This window comes from Mustelus asterias, chromosome 18 (assembly GCF_964213995.1).
Source record: "Mustelus asterias chromosome 18, sMusAst1.hap1.1, whole genome shotgun sequence".
Taxonomy (NCBI): Eukaryota; Metazoa; Chordata; class Chondrichthyes; order Carcharhiniformes; family Triakidae; genus Mustelus; species Mustelus asterias.
Genome location: NC_135818.1, coordinates 51,735,503 through 51,751,154, shown reverse-complemented (window position 1 = coordinate 51,751,154; position 15,652 = coordinate 51,735,503). Strand labels below are relative to the sequence as shown.

General features: G+C 41.9%; 1 protein-coding gene across 5 annotated transcripts in view; it reads right to left on the bottom strand.

The window, feature by feature from the left end:
* Positions 1–15,652, bottom strand: part of txndc16 (thioredoxin domain containing 16) — a 120,772-nt gene that overhangs the window by 41,271 nt on the left and 63,849 nt on the right. For all 5 annotated transcript variants that reach the window (XM_078233930.1, XM_078233928.1, XM_078233931.1 and 2 more), the window contains one exon: positions 10,019–10,187. In XM_078233930.1, coding sequence (XP_078090056.1) covers positions 10,019–10,187 — 169 coding nt within the window. The remainder of the gene's footprint in view (positions 1–10,018; positions 10,188–15,652) is intronic.

Genomic DNA, 15,652 nt, shown 5'->3' with positions numbered 1-15,652 from the left:
AAGCAGAAAATGCTGGAAAATACTTCAGCAGGTCAGACTTCACCTGTGCAAAGAGAATTGGAGTTAATGTTTCAGGTTGTTCTGAGTTCTGATGAAAAGGAAATATTAACTCTTGTTTTTCTGCACAGATGCTGCCTGATCTGCTGAGTACTTCCTGTATTTTATGTTTTTATTTCAGATTTAGACATTTACAATATTTTGCTTTTACTTTTGAAAATTGAACATTTTATGCTACATAATATAACATTCCCATGACCAAAAGAACATCTTAGACTAATGGGAAACAAAGTTATAAGGGATCTGCTAAAATATTGTCAGCTGGTAGCACTTCCACCCGAGTCAGATGGTTCTGGATTCAAATTTCACCCAGAAACTTGAGCTTAAAAACCATAGCTGACAATCAGTGCTGTACTGAGGGAGTGCCATCTTTTGGATTAGACATTAAATCAAGACCCATCTGTCTTGAGAGGAGACGTCAACGTTTGGGTGAGACATTTAATCGTGACCCCATCTGTCCTCTCAATTGGATATAAAATATCCCAGAACTAACAAATGCAGGGGAGTGACCCAGGGGCCTAGTCAGTAGAGATCCCTCAATCAATATCATAAATACAGATTATCAGGTCATTTTCACATTGCTGTTTGTGGAAGTTTGTTGTGTGCAAACTGGCTGCATCCTTTCCTAGTGATTGCACTTGAAAACTTTGACATGTGATAGACACATCCTAGCTGCAAGGCGTTTTCATATATAGAAAGAACCACTTGCATTTACATAGTATAATTCCTCTAGAACATGTGTATCACATCCAGCTTTATATTCAAAACCATTACAAGATGCAAAACAAACAACAACAAAACAACAGAGAAAACCAGTCGTTTCACATAAGGCTTTGTTGATCTGAAGGCTGAATCATTGAAGTAAATACAGCTGCTCTGTAATTGATCTCAGATGCTCAAATGTAACTGTATTGTACTATTTAGTCTATTTCCCTACAGGGACTATTTGAAAAATAGCTTTGAATGGGCAGGGTTGATTAAACACATCTTCACTATGGTACTGAGATATTACAAACGTGCTCCTGCCTCCAGATTACCAGTGAGCATCCGCTTATCTTTTAACACAGGAACTTTCTTCCTCTTTAAATTGTAGGCTAGAGAGGGGACAAGATCAAAATGGGAAATTGGTGGCAGCAATGCAAGCTATGAACTTGAATGGTAAATTGTTAAAAAGCTTGTACGTAAAAGAAAAAAAATCATAGTGCTTGACTTTAAGTCCCAGCTGGGCAGGCTGCAAATATAAAGGTGCGCCTGTGCAGCTGTGGTCGGCAGGCATGATTTTAACAGCTGGACCTCAATACCATGCTGCTCATCAACTTTGCCACTCAAACATCCAGAAAGTTGGAAGAAAGTAGCTGCCTGGTTATTAGAATCAGAGTTGAGGTGACAGTCATGGGGGCCCAGGGAAAGAGTTGCTAGTCCAAGTAAGTACATTGGTGAAGTTCAGCGGGAGAATGGAATTCCAGGGAGATGGTAGAGTGGGCGGGGAGGTGCAGGGTAGGAGTTGTAGGGACTGGGTATGAGAGGGAGGGATTGTCTGGGATGGGAAGCCAGCGACAGCTGGAGACACAAGGTCCCCTTATGACGATCAGAGGAGCACTCCTGCGACAAACAATGTGTTTAAAACTTAGCTTCTGGCCTTGACTGCTATTCCTGACTGGTTTGGCATGGAAGGGCAGGAAAATCATTACTACTCATCCACTCAGAACTCAGGTTAAATTAGCAGATTGTTATAGGAGTCTGATCTACATGTTTCAAGTAGGGCCCTGTCACCTTGGGATGTATATCTTTGCCACCTGCAATTTAAATCTGTCGTTGAAAAGATCATTATGGGAAAGGAATGATCAGACACTTTCCTCACTTAATCTGTTCCCCACTGGTTTCCAGAGTGGCAGGGAATTAAAAATTAATGGTAAAATATCACAATTGGAGCCTATTCTCACATTTGCTCACCACTTTTTGCTCATTTGATTTGCATTGTTATTTGAATATTCTCCAATTTCAGCTTTGCACTCATGCACATTTCTCTCCAAATGTTTGTGGACACACTGATTGGAAATGATTAACTGTACAAACAGATGTCAAAGGGAAATTCTCTCCAACAAAACTTAGATCAAAAACACATTTTCTGATCACAAAGTGCACACAACAAAATATATAACCTAGTTTATAAGAGAGAAGTTCAATCTCAGATCATTTCAATATCAAAAACGGTTGATGAAGGAAGGGCCGTGGATGTCGTCTATATGGATTTCAGTAAGGCATTTGACAAAGTCCCACATGGCAGGTTGGTTAAGAAGGTTAAGGCTCATGGGATACAAGGAGAAGTGACTAGATGGGTGGAGAACTGGCTTGGCCATAGGAGACAGAGGGTAGTGGTCGAAGGGTCTTTTTCCAGCTGGAGGTCTGTGACCAGTGGTGTTCCGCAGGGCTCTGTACTGGGACCTCTGCTATTTGTGATATATATAAATGATTTGGAAGAAGGTGTAACTGGTGTAATCAGCAAGTTTGCGGATGACACGAAGATGGCTGGAATTGCGGATAGCGAAGAGCATTGTCGGACAATACAGCAGGATATAGATAGGCTGGAAAATTGGGCGGAGAGGTGGCAGATGGAGTTTAATCCGGATAAATGCGAAGTGATGCATTTTGGAAGAAATAATGTAGGGAGGAGTTATACAATAAATGGCAGAGTCATCAGGAGTATAGAAACACAGAGGGACCTAGGTGTGCAAGTCCACAAATCCTTGAAGGTGGCAACACAGGTGGAGAAGGTGGTGAAGAAGGCATATGGTATGCTTGCCTTTATAGGACGGGGTATTGAGTATAAAAGCTGGAGTCTGATGATGCAGCTGTATAGAACGCTGGTTAGGCCACATTTGGAGTACTGCGTCCAGTTCTGGTCGCCGCACTACCAGAAGGACGTGGAGGCATTGGAGAGAGTGCAGAGAAGGCTTACCAGGATGTTGCCTGGTATGGAGGGTCTTAGCTATGAGGAGAGATTGGGTAGACTGGGGTTGTTTCTCCTTGGAAAGACGGAGAATGAGGGGAGATCTAATAGAGGTATACAAGATTATGAAGGGTATAGATAGGCTGAACAGTGGGAAGCTTTTTCCCAGGTCGGAGGTGACGATCACGAGGGGTCACGGGCTCAAGATGAGAGGGGCGAAGTATAACTCAGACATCAGAGGGACGTTTTTTTACACAGAGGGTGGTGGGGGCCTGGAATGCGCTGCCAAGTAGGGTGGTGGAGGCAGGCACGCTGACATCGTTTAAGACTTACCTGGATAGTCACATGAGCAACCTGGGAATGGAGGGATACAAACGATTGGTCTAGTTGGACCAAGGAGCGGCACAGGCTTGGAGGGCCGAAGGGCCTGTTTCCTGTGCTGTACTGTTCTTTGTAATAATTAATTGCAAGTCTGACATGCACATTTCAAGGAGTTCCCAAACAGTGCAACTTCCTTTGTTTTAAGATCCTTGAACATTCTTTCATCTACAGCAAGTAAAGTTAAAATTAAAATCATTGCTATCAAACTCAAGTTATACTGACTTGAATTTCTGTTGTTTATTTAATTTTGGTGACTTGGTGGTGCATTGCTGGCCTTGGTAAGAAAAGAACAGATGCTTTGGAGATGTTTACCTTCTGCTGAATATTGCCTTGATCTGAATGACTAAAGAATAAATCTTCAGGGTATAACATTACAAATTTAATTATATTTTGATTTGATTTATTGTCACATGTATTAATATACAGTGAAAAGTATTGTTTCTTGTGCACTATACAGACAAAGAGTACCATACATAGAGAAGGAGAGAATGCAGTTCACCAAATTATCTACCTCTTTCCTATAGTCCATCTCATCATTACATTTCCTGAAGTCATGACTATCTCCTTTGTTTTATTGACATTGAGGGAGCCTTTATTGAGGGAACATTATTGTCATCGCACCAGTTTACCAGATTCTCTCTTTCCTGTACTCCGTCTCATCATTGTTGGAGATTCGACCCCACTACGGTGGTGTCATCAGCAAACTTGAAAATCGAGTTGGAGGGGTATTTGGCCACACAGTCATAGGTGTATAAGGAGTATAGTAAGGGGCTGAGGACACAGCCTTCTGGGGCAACAGTGTCGAGGATAATCATGGAGGAGGTGTTGTTGCCTATCCTTACAGATTGCGGTCTGTGGGTTAGGAAGTTCAGGATCCAGTCGCAGAGGGAGGATGCGAGCCTCAGGCCACGGAGGTTGGAGATGAGTCTCGTAGGAATAATGATGTTGAAGGCTGAGCTGTAGTCAATAAATAGGAGCCTGGCATATTATTGGCTTTATTATCTAGGTGTTCCAGGGTTGAGTGCAGGGCCAGGGAGATGGCGTCTGCTGTGGACCTGTTGGGGCGGTGGGCAAACTGTAGTGGATCCAGGCAATCTGGGAGGCTGGAATTGATTCGTGCCATGACTAACCTTTCAAAGCACTTCATAATGATGGCTGTCAGAGCCATCAGACGACAATCATTAATGCATGGTGCTTGGCTTTTCTTTGGTATCGGGATGATGGTCATCTTCTTGAAGCAGATAGGGACCTCAGATTGTTGTGAAGAGAGATTGAGGATGTCTTTGAATACCCCCAAGCTAGTCTGCGCAGGGTCTGAGTGCTCGTCCGGGTACCTCATCCATGCCAGTTCGCTTTCCGTTATTCTGACAACTGAATGGTGACCTCGGATACAGGTTCATCTGAGGCTTCCGGGGTGGAGGGTGTGTTCTCGTTGACCTTTTGTTCAAAACGAGCATAGAATGTATTAAGCTCATCAGGGAGGGGTTTACATGCCTTCATCTTGTAGCCTGTTATGCCTTGCAGACCTTGCCATAGTTGGCGGGGGTCCATGTGGCTAGCCTGGGACTCTAGCTTGGTCCGGTACTGTCTTTGGCATCTTTGATGGATCTCTTTTGAGCAAATCTGGCTTTTTTGTATAGGTCAGGGTCGCCTGACTTGAACGCCTCAGATCTAGACTTCAGCAAGCAGTGGATATCCCTGTTCACCCATTGTTTCTGGTTGGGAAACACCCAGATTTGCTTCTTTGACACACAGTCTTCTACATACTTACTGATGAGGTCAGTTACTGTAGTGGTATACTCGTTCAGGCTGGTCGCAGAGTTCTCTGATTCTTTGTTCCCTTTTCCTTTTAAAAGTTCAAGAATTCCAAGGCATAACTGTGTGGGTTAAGTGGCGAGTATTATTTGTTCTAATAAATCTATGAGCAAAAGACTTTGCACTTGGATCTCTCATTTGTGGCACAGAGACAACAATTCCAAACTTATCTCTCTACCATACTTAACAGTCAGCAAGAACATATTTCCTTCAGGTTTAGTTGTTACCACTGCCAGTGAATCAGACAGATCTGTACTTAGTTCCAATGGAAGCTGTCATCCACCCATGTACTCTACCAATTCACCATCCTCTCACCCAGAAAATCAAAGCTACTTGGGAACAAAAGCTATTCTCATTACGCCTGACACAAGGCACCTTTACAAAACCCTTTCATCAGCCTATGCTGTGTTACATTTGGTTGAGATTTTATCACCCACTAAATAGATATAACGAGAACCATGGGATTACTATAGTCATTGTGTGCATGCTATTGTTCTGAATAAGCATCATGTTTGTTGTCTGGGGAGATCTGTAGTTTTATGGGGGAAACAGAAACTGGAAGATTGTATAGTTTGAAACTAGTGGAATAGTCTACAGTGATACCCACAGAAGTCTAATGAAAAATAAAGCAATCCGACGAATTAACCGAGAAGCTGGAAAAGTAACCAGGACAAAGGATAGAGGCCTCCATGGTCAATAGACTGTGAATGCAAGTTTTACCTCTGAGAATAGCTGGAGCTGAGAAGTATTCCCCAGAAGACTGTGGCAGACTTATGGTATAGAAATAAATAAGTAAGATTGACATGCTTTAAGAGAATTACTATGGTAAGTAAGAAGTAAACCCAAGTCTATAACATATGGAGTTTGAAGATATAGCATTAATTTAGTCATATTTGCTTCATTTAATTTGTTCTAGTGCAATAAACTTTGTGTTTTATTTTACAAAAGTGAAATCTTGTGACATAGTTCCGTTGGGTTAAAATGAGGAATTCAGATTTCTCTTTAAATGTTAATTGTCCCAAAACAGATCATAACAGTATGCACACTAAACAAGGATAAGAACACCATGTAGTTCTCTTCCCTGTTGGCTTTGCTGATGTTCAGTATATAAAGGATGGGATGTGAAGAACAAATCAAATTAAAATTAACGAACTGTTAGTTCTTTAGCACTGTATAAGTATTTTAGTGTAAATGGTCTAGTGATTATGGCACTGGATCTCAAAGGTACTGGTCTTAGGATTACTACTGGTGCCACATGCTAGTCAGAGTAGAAATGACAGGATATATCGGATAAATACGTGGCTGAAGAAATGGTATCAGGGAGAGGGTTTCAGATTCCTGGGGCATTGGGACCGGTTCTGGGGGAGGTGGAACCTGTACAAATTAGACGGGTTACACCTGGGCAGAACTGGGACTGATGTCCTAGGGGGAGTGTTTGCTAGAGCGGTTGGGGAAGGTTTAAACTAATATGCCAGGGGGATGGGAACCTATGTAAGGAGCCCAAGAAGGAGGGAGCAAGGACAAAATGTGGGGAGAATGTTCCAACTACATCAAAAATCAGGAAAAAAGTTAAAAGGAAGGAGAACTCAGGAGATGCTATTAATGGAAGTGTTAGAATTCAAAAAGAAGGTACAAAAACTAGCATAAGGGGACTTTATCTGAATGCTCGTAGCATTTGAAACAAGGTAAATGAGTTGATGGCACAAATCATTGCGAATGAGTATGATTTGGTGACCATTACAGAGACATGGTTGCAGGATGGTGATGAGTGGGAGTTAAATATCCAGGGGTATCAGACTGTTCGGAGGGACCGACAGGAAGGTAAGGGAGGTGGTGTAGCTCTGATATTTAAGGATGACATCAAGGCGGTAGTGAGAGATGATTTAGGTTCTATGGAAAAAAAGGGTCGAATCCATTTGGGTGGAAATTAGAAATAGTAAGGAGAAAAAGTCACTGATAGGCGTAGTCTATAGGCCACCAAATAATGAAATAATGGTGAGGTAAGAAATAAACAAAGAAATAACTGATGCATGTAAAAATGGTACAGCAATTATCATGGGGGATTTTAATCTACATATCAATTGGTCAAGCCAGGTCAGTCAAGGCAGCCTTGAGGAGGAGTTCATAGAATGTATCCGCAATAGCTTCCTTGAACAGTATGTAATGGAACCGACAAGGGAGCAAACTATCTTAGATCTGGTCCTGTGTAATGAGACAGGAATAATTAATGATCTTGCAGTTAGGGATCCTCTTGGAAGAAGCGATCACAGTATGATTGAATTTAAAATACAGATGGAGTGTGAGAAGGCAAAATCCAATACCAGTGTCGTGTGCTTAAACAAAGGAGACTACAAAGGGATGAGGGAGGCGTTGGCTAAGGTAGACTCGGAGCAAAAACTTTATGGTGGGGCAATTGAGGAACAGTGGAGGACTTTCAAAGCAATCTTTCACAGTGCTCAGCAAACTTATATACCAGTGAGAAGGAAGGACTGTAGAAAAAGAGATAATCAGCCATGGATATCTAAGGAAATAAAGGAAGGTATCAAATTGAAAGAAAATGCATACAAAGTGGCAAAGATTAGTGGAAACCTAGAGGATTGGGAAATCTTTAAAGGTCACCAGAAAGCCACGAAAAAAGCTATAAAGAAAAGTAAGATAGATTATGAGAGCAAACTAGCTCACAATATAAAAACAGATAGCAAAAATTTCTACAAATTTATAAAACAAAAAAGAGTGGCTAAAGTAAACATTGGTCTTTTAGAGGATGAGAAGGAGAATGTAATAACTGGAAATGAGAAAATGGCTGAGGCATTGAACAGGTATTTTGTGTTGGTCTTCACAGTGAAAGACACAAATAACATGCCAAAAATTGATGACAGGAAGGCAATGGAAGGTGAGGACCTGGAAACTATTATCACGAAAGAGGTAGTGTTGGGCAAGTTAATGGGGCTAAAGGTAGACAAGTCTCCTGGTCCTGATGGAATACATCCCAGGGTACTAAAAGAGATGGTGGGAGAAATAGCAAATGCACTAGTGGTAATTTACCAAAATTTGCTGGACTCTGGGATGGTTCCCGCAGATTGGAAAACAGCAAATGTAATGTGACTGTTTAAAAAAGGAGATAGACAAAAGGCAGGTAACTATAGGCCAGTTAGCTTAACTTCTGTAGTGGGGAAAATGCTTGAATTTATCAAGGAAGAAATAGTGAGACATCTGGGTATAAATTGTCCCATTGGCAAGACGCAGCATGGGTTCATGAAGGGAAGGTCATGTTTGACTAATTTGGTGGAATCCTTTGAGAACATTACATGTGCAGTGGACAATGGGAAACCTGTGGATGTGGTGTATCTGGATTTCCAGAAGGCATTTGACAAGGTGCCGCACCAAAGAAAGCTACATAAGATAAAAGTGCATAGTGTTACGGGTAATGTATTAGCATGGATAGAGGATTAATTAACTAACAGAAAGTAAAGAGTGGGGATAGATGGGTGTTTTTTGGTTGGCAATCAGTGACTAATGGTGTGCCTCAAGGATCAGTGTTGGGACCGCAATTGTTTACGATTTACATCGATGATTTGGAGTTGGGGACCAAGTGTAGTGAGTCAAAATTCGCAGATGACACTAAAATGAGTGGCAGAGCGAAGTGTGCAGAGGATGCTGAAAGTCTGCAAAGGGATAGAGATAGTCTAAGTGAGTGGGCGAGGGTCTGGCAGATGGAGTACAATGTTGGTAAATGTGAGGTCATCCATTTTGGTAGGAATAACAGCAAAATGGACTATTATTTAAATGACATGCTGCTGTGCAGAGGGACCTGGGTGTCCTTGTGCAAGAATCACAAGGAGTTGGTTTGCAGGTGCAGCAGGTAATTAAGAAGTCAAATGGAATTTTGTCCTTCATTGCTAGAGGGATGGAGTTTAACAACAGTGAGGTTATGTTGCAGCTGTATAAGGTGCTGGTGAGGCCACATCTGGAATACTGTGTACAGTTTTGGTCTCCTTACTTGAGAAAGGATATACTGGCACTGGAGGGGGTGCAGAGGAGATTCACTAGGTTGATTCAGGAGTTGAGAGGGTTGGCTTATGAGGACAGACTGAGTATACTGGGGCTATACTCATTGGAATTCAGAAGAATGAGGGAAGATCTTATAGAAACATATAAGATTATGAAGGGAATAGATAAGATAGAAACAGGGAAGTTGTTTCCACTGGCTGGTGAAACTAGAAGTAGGGGGTATGGCCTCAAAATAAGGAGAAGCAGATTTAGGACTGAATTGAGGAGGAACTTCTTCACACAAAGGGTTGTGAATCTGTGGAATTCCCTGCCCAATGAAGCAGTTGAGGCTACTTCAATGAATGTTTTTAAGACAAGGATAGATAAATTTTTGAACAGTAAAGGAATTAAGGGTTATGGTGAGCGGGCGGGTAAGTGGAGCTGAATCCACGGAAAGATCAGCCATGATCTTATTGAATGGTGGAGGGGGCCAGATGGCCTACTCCTGCTCCTAGTTCTTATGTTCTCATGTAAACCAGAGATCTGACAAATTGAATAATGAATTTAAAACTCTGATCATTTTCAGGCTTGTGCCTGAAACAAAAATTAGGATAAAACAGCTAGTTTGTTAAAAAATAGAAACCCCAATTTGTTCACTATTGATCTTCAGAATAGGATCCAGCTTACATGCATCTTCAGGGAAACACGATGTTGTTGACTTTCAGTAACATGAGGACAATGAGTCCTGCCTTAATAGAATCACCCACCAAACAAGAGTAAGTAAAAAACAGTATGACAATAAGGCGGCTTGTGTAGTTTACTCACAGCATAATGAACTTCAATAGACTTTGTGTTCCAAGCATCCCAGAGTAGGGTAAAGGATTCTCTCCTTGAATATAAATCTTGACAACAGGAAAATGTGTCACATTTTCTTTCAAGCAAACATCTGTCCAGTCTCCACAGTTAACCCGAGTCAGTACAAGGTCCTTCATATCTGTGTAGCAAAATTATTAGAAGAATTTTATTGCATTCAATTTAAAATTAAAAAAAAAACAGTAAGGCAAAATTTAAAAAGATATCCAACATAAATGGACTACTGGACTCCAATGTTTCTGTTGTGAAAGCAAATGTAGTTTAGGAATTCAGCAGCATTACATATATTTACCAAAAAAAATGAGATTTCTATGATTACCATTTTGAATTGTATACAATGGGCCCGATTTTACCAACAATTTGCGCCCGGTAATCGCGTTAATTTCGGGCGTGAGGCCTTTATCGCGATCTGCACCCGCATCCGAGCAAATCGCGACTTTACCGACACCCGATTCGGGCGCAGATCCGTTCCGCGCCCGAATCGGGCGGCCCAACCATTTAAATGCATTAGCCTCTTTCCACTCGATGACTTCAAACATTTTTCATTCCAAAGATTTTTAGGTCAAGCACTAAATGAGAACTGTGGTTTCCAATGTTTTTGCCAAATGACAGCAATTCTCACCATATTTTGAAATACACTGTGGGAACACAGACATTCTAAGAAGAGTCAACACTTTCAGAGGAACAGAAAAGTAATTGGCACCTACTTACAAATGCATAAAGAAATTGTTGCTTAAACAGGAAAATTAATCAGGATACGCATAAACATGTCAATGGCACAATTCAATACCATTATTCCCACGAAACTCATCTCCAAACTCTCTGGCCTGGGCCTTGGCACTTCCCTCTGCGACTGGATCCTGAATTTCCTAACTCACAGGCCACAATCAGTAAGGATAGGCAACAACACCTCCTCTACGATCATCCTCAACACTGGTGCCCCACAAGGCTGTGTTCTCAGCCCCCTACTATACTGCTTATACATATATGACTGTATGGCCAAATTCTCCTCCAATTCGATTGTCAAGTTTGCTGACTGGAGTGGGTCGAATCTCAAACAATGATGAGACAGAGTACAGGAATGAGATAGAAAATCTGGTGAACTGGCGCAGCAACAATAATCTCTCCCACAATGTCAACAAAATGAAGGAGATTGTCATTGACTTCAGGAAGCATAAAGGAGAACATGCCCCTGTCTACATCAACGGGGACAAAGTAGAAAGGGTCGAGAGCTTCAAGTTTTTAGGTGTCCAGATCGCCAACAACCTGCCCTGGTCCCCCCATGCCAACAGTATAGTTAAGAAAGCCCACCAACGCCTCTACTTTCTCAGAAGACTAAGGAAATTTGGCATGTCAGCTACAACTCTCACTAACTTTTACAGATGCACATTGAAAACATTCTTTCTGGTTGTATCACAACTTGGTATGGCTCCTGCTCTGCCCAAGACTGCAAGGATCTACAAAAGGTCGTAAACGTAGCCCAATCCATCACGTAAACCAGCCTCCCATCCATTGATTCTGGCTATACTTCCCACTATCTCGGCAAAGCAGCCAGAATAATTAAAAACCCCACACACCCCAAACATTCTCTCTTCCACCTTCTTCTGTCGGGAAAAAGATACAAAAGTCTGAGGTCATGTACCAACCAACTCAAGAACAGCTTCTTCCCTGCTGCTGTCAGACTTTTGAATGGACTTGCCTTGCATCAAGTTGATCTTTCTCTATACCCTAGCTATGATTGTAACACTACATTCTGCACTCTCTCGTTTCCTTCTCTATGAATGGTCTGTATAGCACACAAGAAACAATACTTTTCACTATATTAATACATGTGACAATAATAAATCAAATCAAAATCTATTTTCAAAACAATTATCCAATTTTGTTATTGGAAAGCTGGAACTATTGCAACCAGATCAATATAAAATGTCAAAACAATTTGATCGTTTCTCTTGGACAAGAATATCCAGAATTATGGAATCAAGGTGGTAGGTGTAATCAAGATATAGATTAACCATTTTCTAAATAAGTGGCGAAACAGGTTAAGATGCAGAATGATCCAGGAGAAATAAGTCGAGAAATTGTAAAGGAAATCCAGAACAAATGTCAGAATGAAAACAATAACCATCACAGCAATCAATAACTGAACATGTAACAGAAATACCAGCATAGTTTTGACATTTTATATTGATCTGGTTGCAATAGTTCCAGCTTTCCACAATCCTGTGTGCGAACAAATGCTTTCTGCTATCATCCCTGAACAATCTAGTTAATTTTAAGATTATGCCCTATCATTCTAAATTTCATCACCAGAGGAAATACTTTCTCTCTATCTACCATATCAACTCCTCAATTAGATCATCCTTAATTCTCCTATGTTTAAAGGACTGCAATCTCAGTCTATTCAACCCACTCTCACAATCAAACCCTTTTAGCCCTGGTATCATTCTTGTGAATCAGTGCCGCACTCTTCCAAGGCCAACATATCTTTCCTGAGGTACACTATTCTAACTGGATTCTGACCAAAGCTTTGTGCAAGGTCAGAGTTCCACAGTACTTACCCGAGTAGTTACCCAGGGAATGTTAGACAGATTAAATCCTAGTCTAACACCTAGGTAACTCCATAAATCACCCCCCACCCCGACTGCCTGACTACCCCCCACCAACTACCCAACTTCGCCCCCTGACCCTGACTATTCGCCAGATCAGAGCCGACTAATTATCCGACTACCCCCAACCCACCCGACTACCCTACCACTGACCACCCAACTACCCTCCATGACCACTCGACCAACCCAGAATCCCACCCTGACTATCCACTCACCTACTTACACACCTCATCCACATACCACCTCTCCCACTTACTATCCAACCCACTTACTTATCTATCCACCTACCCATACCTACATACCCAGTTCCACAAGCTTACCATCTCCAAATTCACTCACTCACCTGTTCATCATCCATTCACTAATGCTAAGATTGGACCTATAGACTTACCATATGACAGCTATTGCAATAAGAAAGGTAAGTATCCTATTCTCCCCTGATTCTATTGCGCTCCAACAGAGTTTTCTGAGGAACTCCACGCTGTACATTTCTGTGAAAGCCAGGCTCGGAAACCCCTGGAAGAAATGCACAGCAGTGTCGAGACCAAGGCAGGATAGGATTTATGTCTTAGCAGAGAGCAAGGCCAGAGGGGAGACTTAGGTGAAACACAGGAAGCAAAGGGAAATAGAAGGTGCAGACAGGGGCTAGAGGGAGGAAGGGCTGTAGAAAGAGAAGAATGGGAAAGAAGAGGGATGCCAATATCTGGTATACACCTTGATAGGATGTGTGAGCGTGTGGCAGGTTACTTCTCAACTCCATGTAGGGGGGGTGGGGGGGGAATAAATTTGTGCTTCATTGATGGCAGGCTCAGTGCAATTTCACTTCTTAGTTTTCTTTCTCCACTTTGTTTCTGTTTCTACTGTAATTTTTGTCTTTTGTCATGCGGCTTTCTATAGTGGTTTTTTGTTTTGTTTTTCCATTGCTTATTCAGTATTCTTTTTTTAAAACTATTTTGCTGTAAGGGTTTAATTATTTAAAATGCCATAACATTCCCCAATTTGCACTGTGCCGGGTAAAATTATGACTACTGCACCACCTACTGTAGTGCCTTTGGCATCACAATATCACTAGCATTGTCTTTAACGTATACCAGATAAAAAAGGATTGTATGACTAGGAGAAATAGAGAAATCAATCTGGAAACTGTGCAAATGCTGACTTGAAATGGCAATTGACAAGAGTTAATCTGTTCCTTGTTACTCTTATAGCCCGAAGAAATGCGTAAAATATTTGACAGGCCAGTGCCACCATGTTTTTCATTCATTAGTTTCTAATGTCAAGCATTACTCCTATAAATTATACAAGTAATAGCATTTAGAGATCATTCATTACCATTCACTAAACCTACCTTTAAAACTTACAAGTAAGAATAAGGTCAGAATTTTCTGGGCTCTTTCAAGATGGGCTGGGAGACAGGAGGGCTGGCAAAGTGGCAGGGAATGCCATCTAGAGGGTGCCTAACATCTTCCCACTGCTAGCAGCGGGAAAGGTGGCCGATGGGCTGCCCGCACAGTGGTCACTTAATCCATGGAAATAGCCAACTAAAGGCCACTTGCTGCCTCCATGGGCACTTTGCCAGCGACAAGACTATCCAGTGAAATCTGGTGACCTCTCAGAAAGGTTATGGGGTGGGGGTGTCCTATATGGGCACTTCATGACACACAGAGGGCCTCCCCAAAGAAATGGTTACTCCCTTGACACAGATGCTTCCTGCAACCTCCCTGGATTCTCTTTGAACCGACGAATAAGAATCAGGAGTAGACCATTCAACTCCTCGAGCCTGCTCTGCTATTTAATATACTTCTTTGGACACTAAAGGGCAACGTGGCATGGCCAATCCACCTAACCTGCACATCTCTGACCATGGGAAGAAACCGGAGCACCCACGCAGACACCGGGAGAATGTGAAATCTCCACACATTCAGTCAGCCAAGGTTGGAATTGAACCCAAATCCTTGGAGCTGTGAGGCAACAGTGCTAATCACTGTGCCACCACGATCTGAGAGTTACCTCAAATCTCCCTCAATAACATCAATGCCTAGCCTACCGCTGATAACCTATCACCCCCTTGTTTACCAAGAAAAATATACAAAGACTCTGCTTCCACCATCTTGCCAGGAAGAGAGTTCCAAAGATTCTCAGCCCTGAGTGAAACAAATCCATCTCTTCTCCTTTTTAAATGGGTGACCCCCTTATTTTTAAACAGTGACCCCTTCGTTTTAGATTCTCCCACAAGAGGAAACAAACTCTCCACATCCATCCTGTCAAAACCACTCAGGATCTTATATGTTTCGATCAAGTTACCGCTTACTCTTCTAAACTCCATCAGACGATGTAACAAAGGAAAAGAAATGAAAGGAATATGACGGAGGAACATGAGCCAGCATATATCAACCAGAAGTATCTTTTTAAAGACTGACCTCTCGTGTCCAAACATCCCCAGCATAAGATTTATACCAATGGATCCTCTTAAGGGTATGAAAATAAGTTGAACTAAAAAGTTCTGTAGGTATCGGTTCTGCATATCACCACTGGGAACAACACAGAGCTGAGAGATGAAGAGGGAAGAGTTAGGCAAATGAAACAAGATTGGAGGGGGGAAGTGGTGACAAGAGATGGGGTTTTGGGGGCGGGGGGTTGACAAAAGATGGGATGGAGGGGGATCCCTTCTGCGCAACACATACAAAACATTAAAAAAGACAAGGAACAAATCATAAAAAAAGACAAGGAAGAAACAAAAGTGGAAACAAAGATTATCCATTCCTCTCGGAGGAGGAAGATTTGAGAACGGGAACAGAGAAGCAATACAGAAAGAGACAAAGGAAAAAGTAGAACATGGCACGAAGACAGGAAAAGAGAGAAAGGAGTGGAAAGAATGAGAGAAAGACTAAGCAGTAGAGGGAGAGAGAGAGGAAGAACACGAGTATAAGAGAGTGGCCCATAACATAACAGAAAGTGGTGAGAGAGACAATGACGC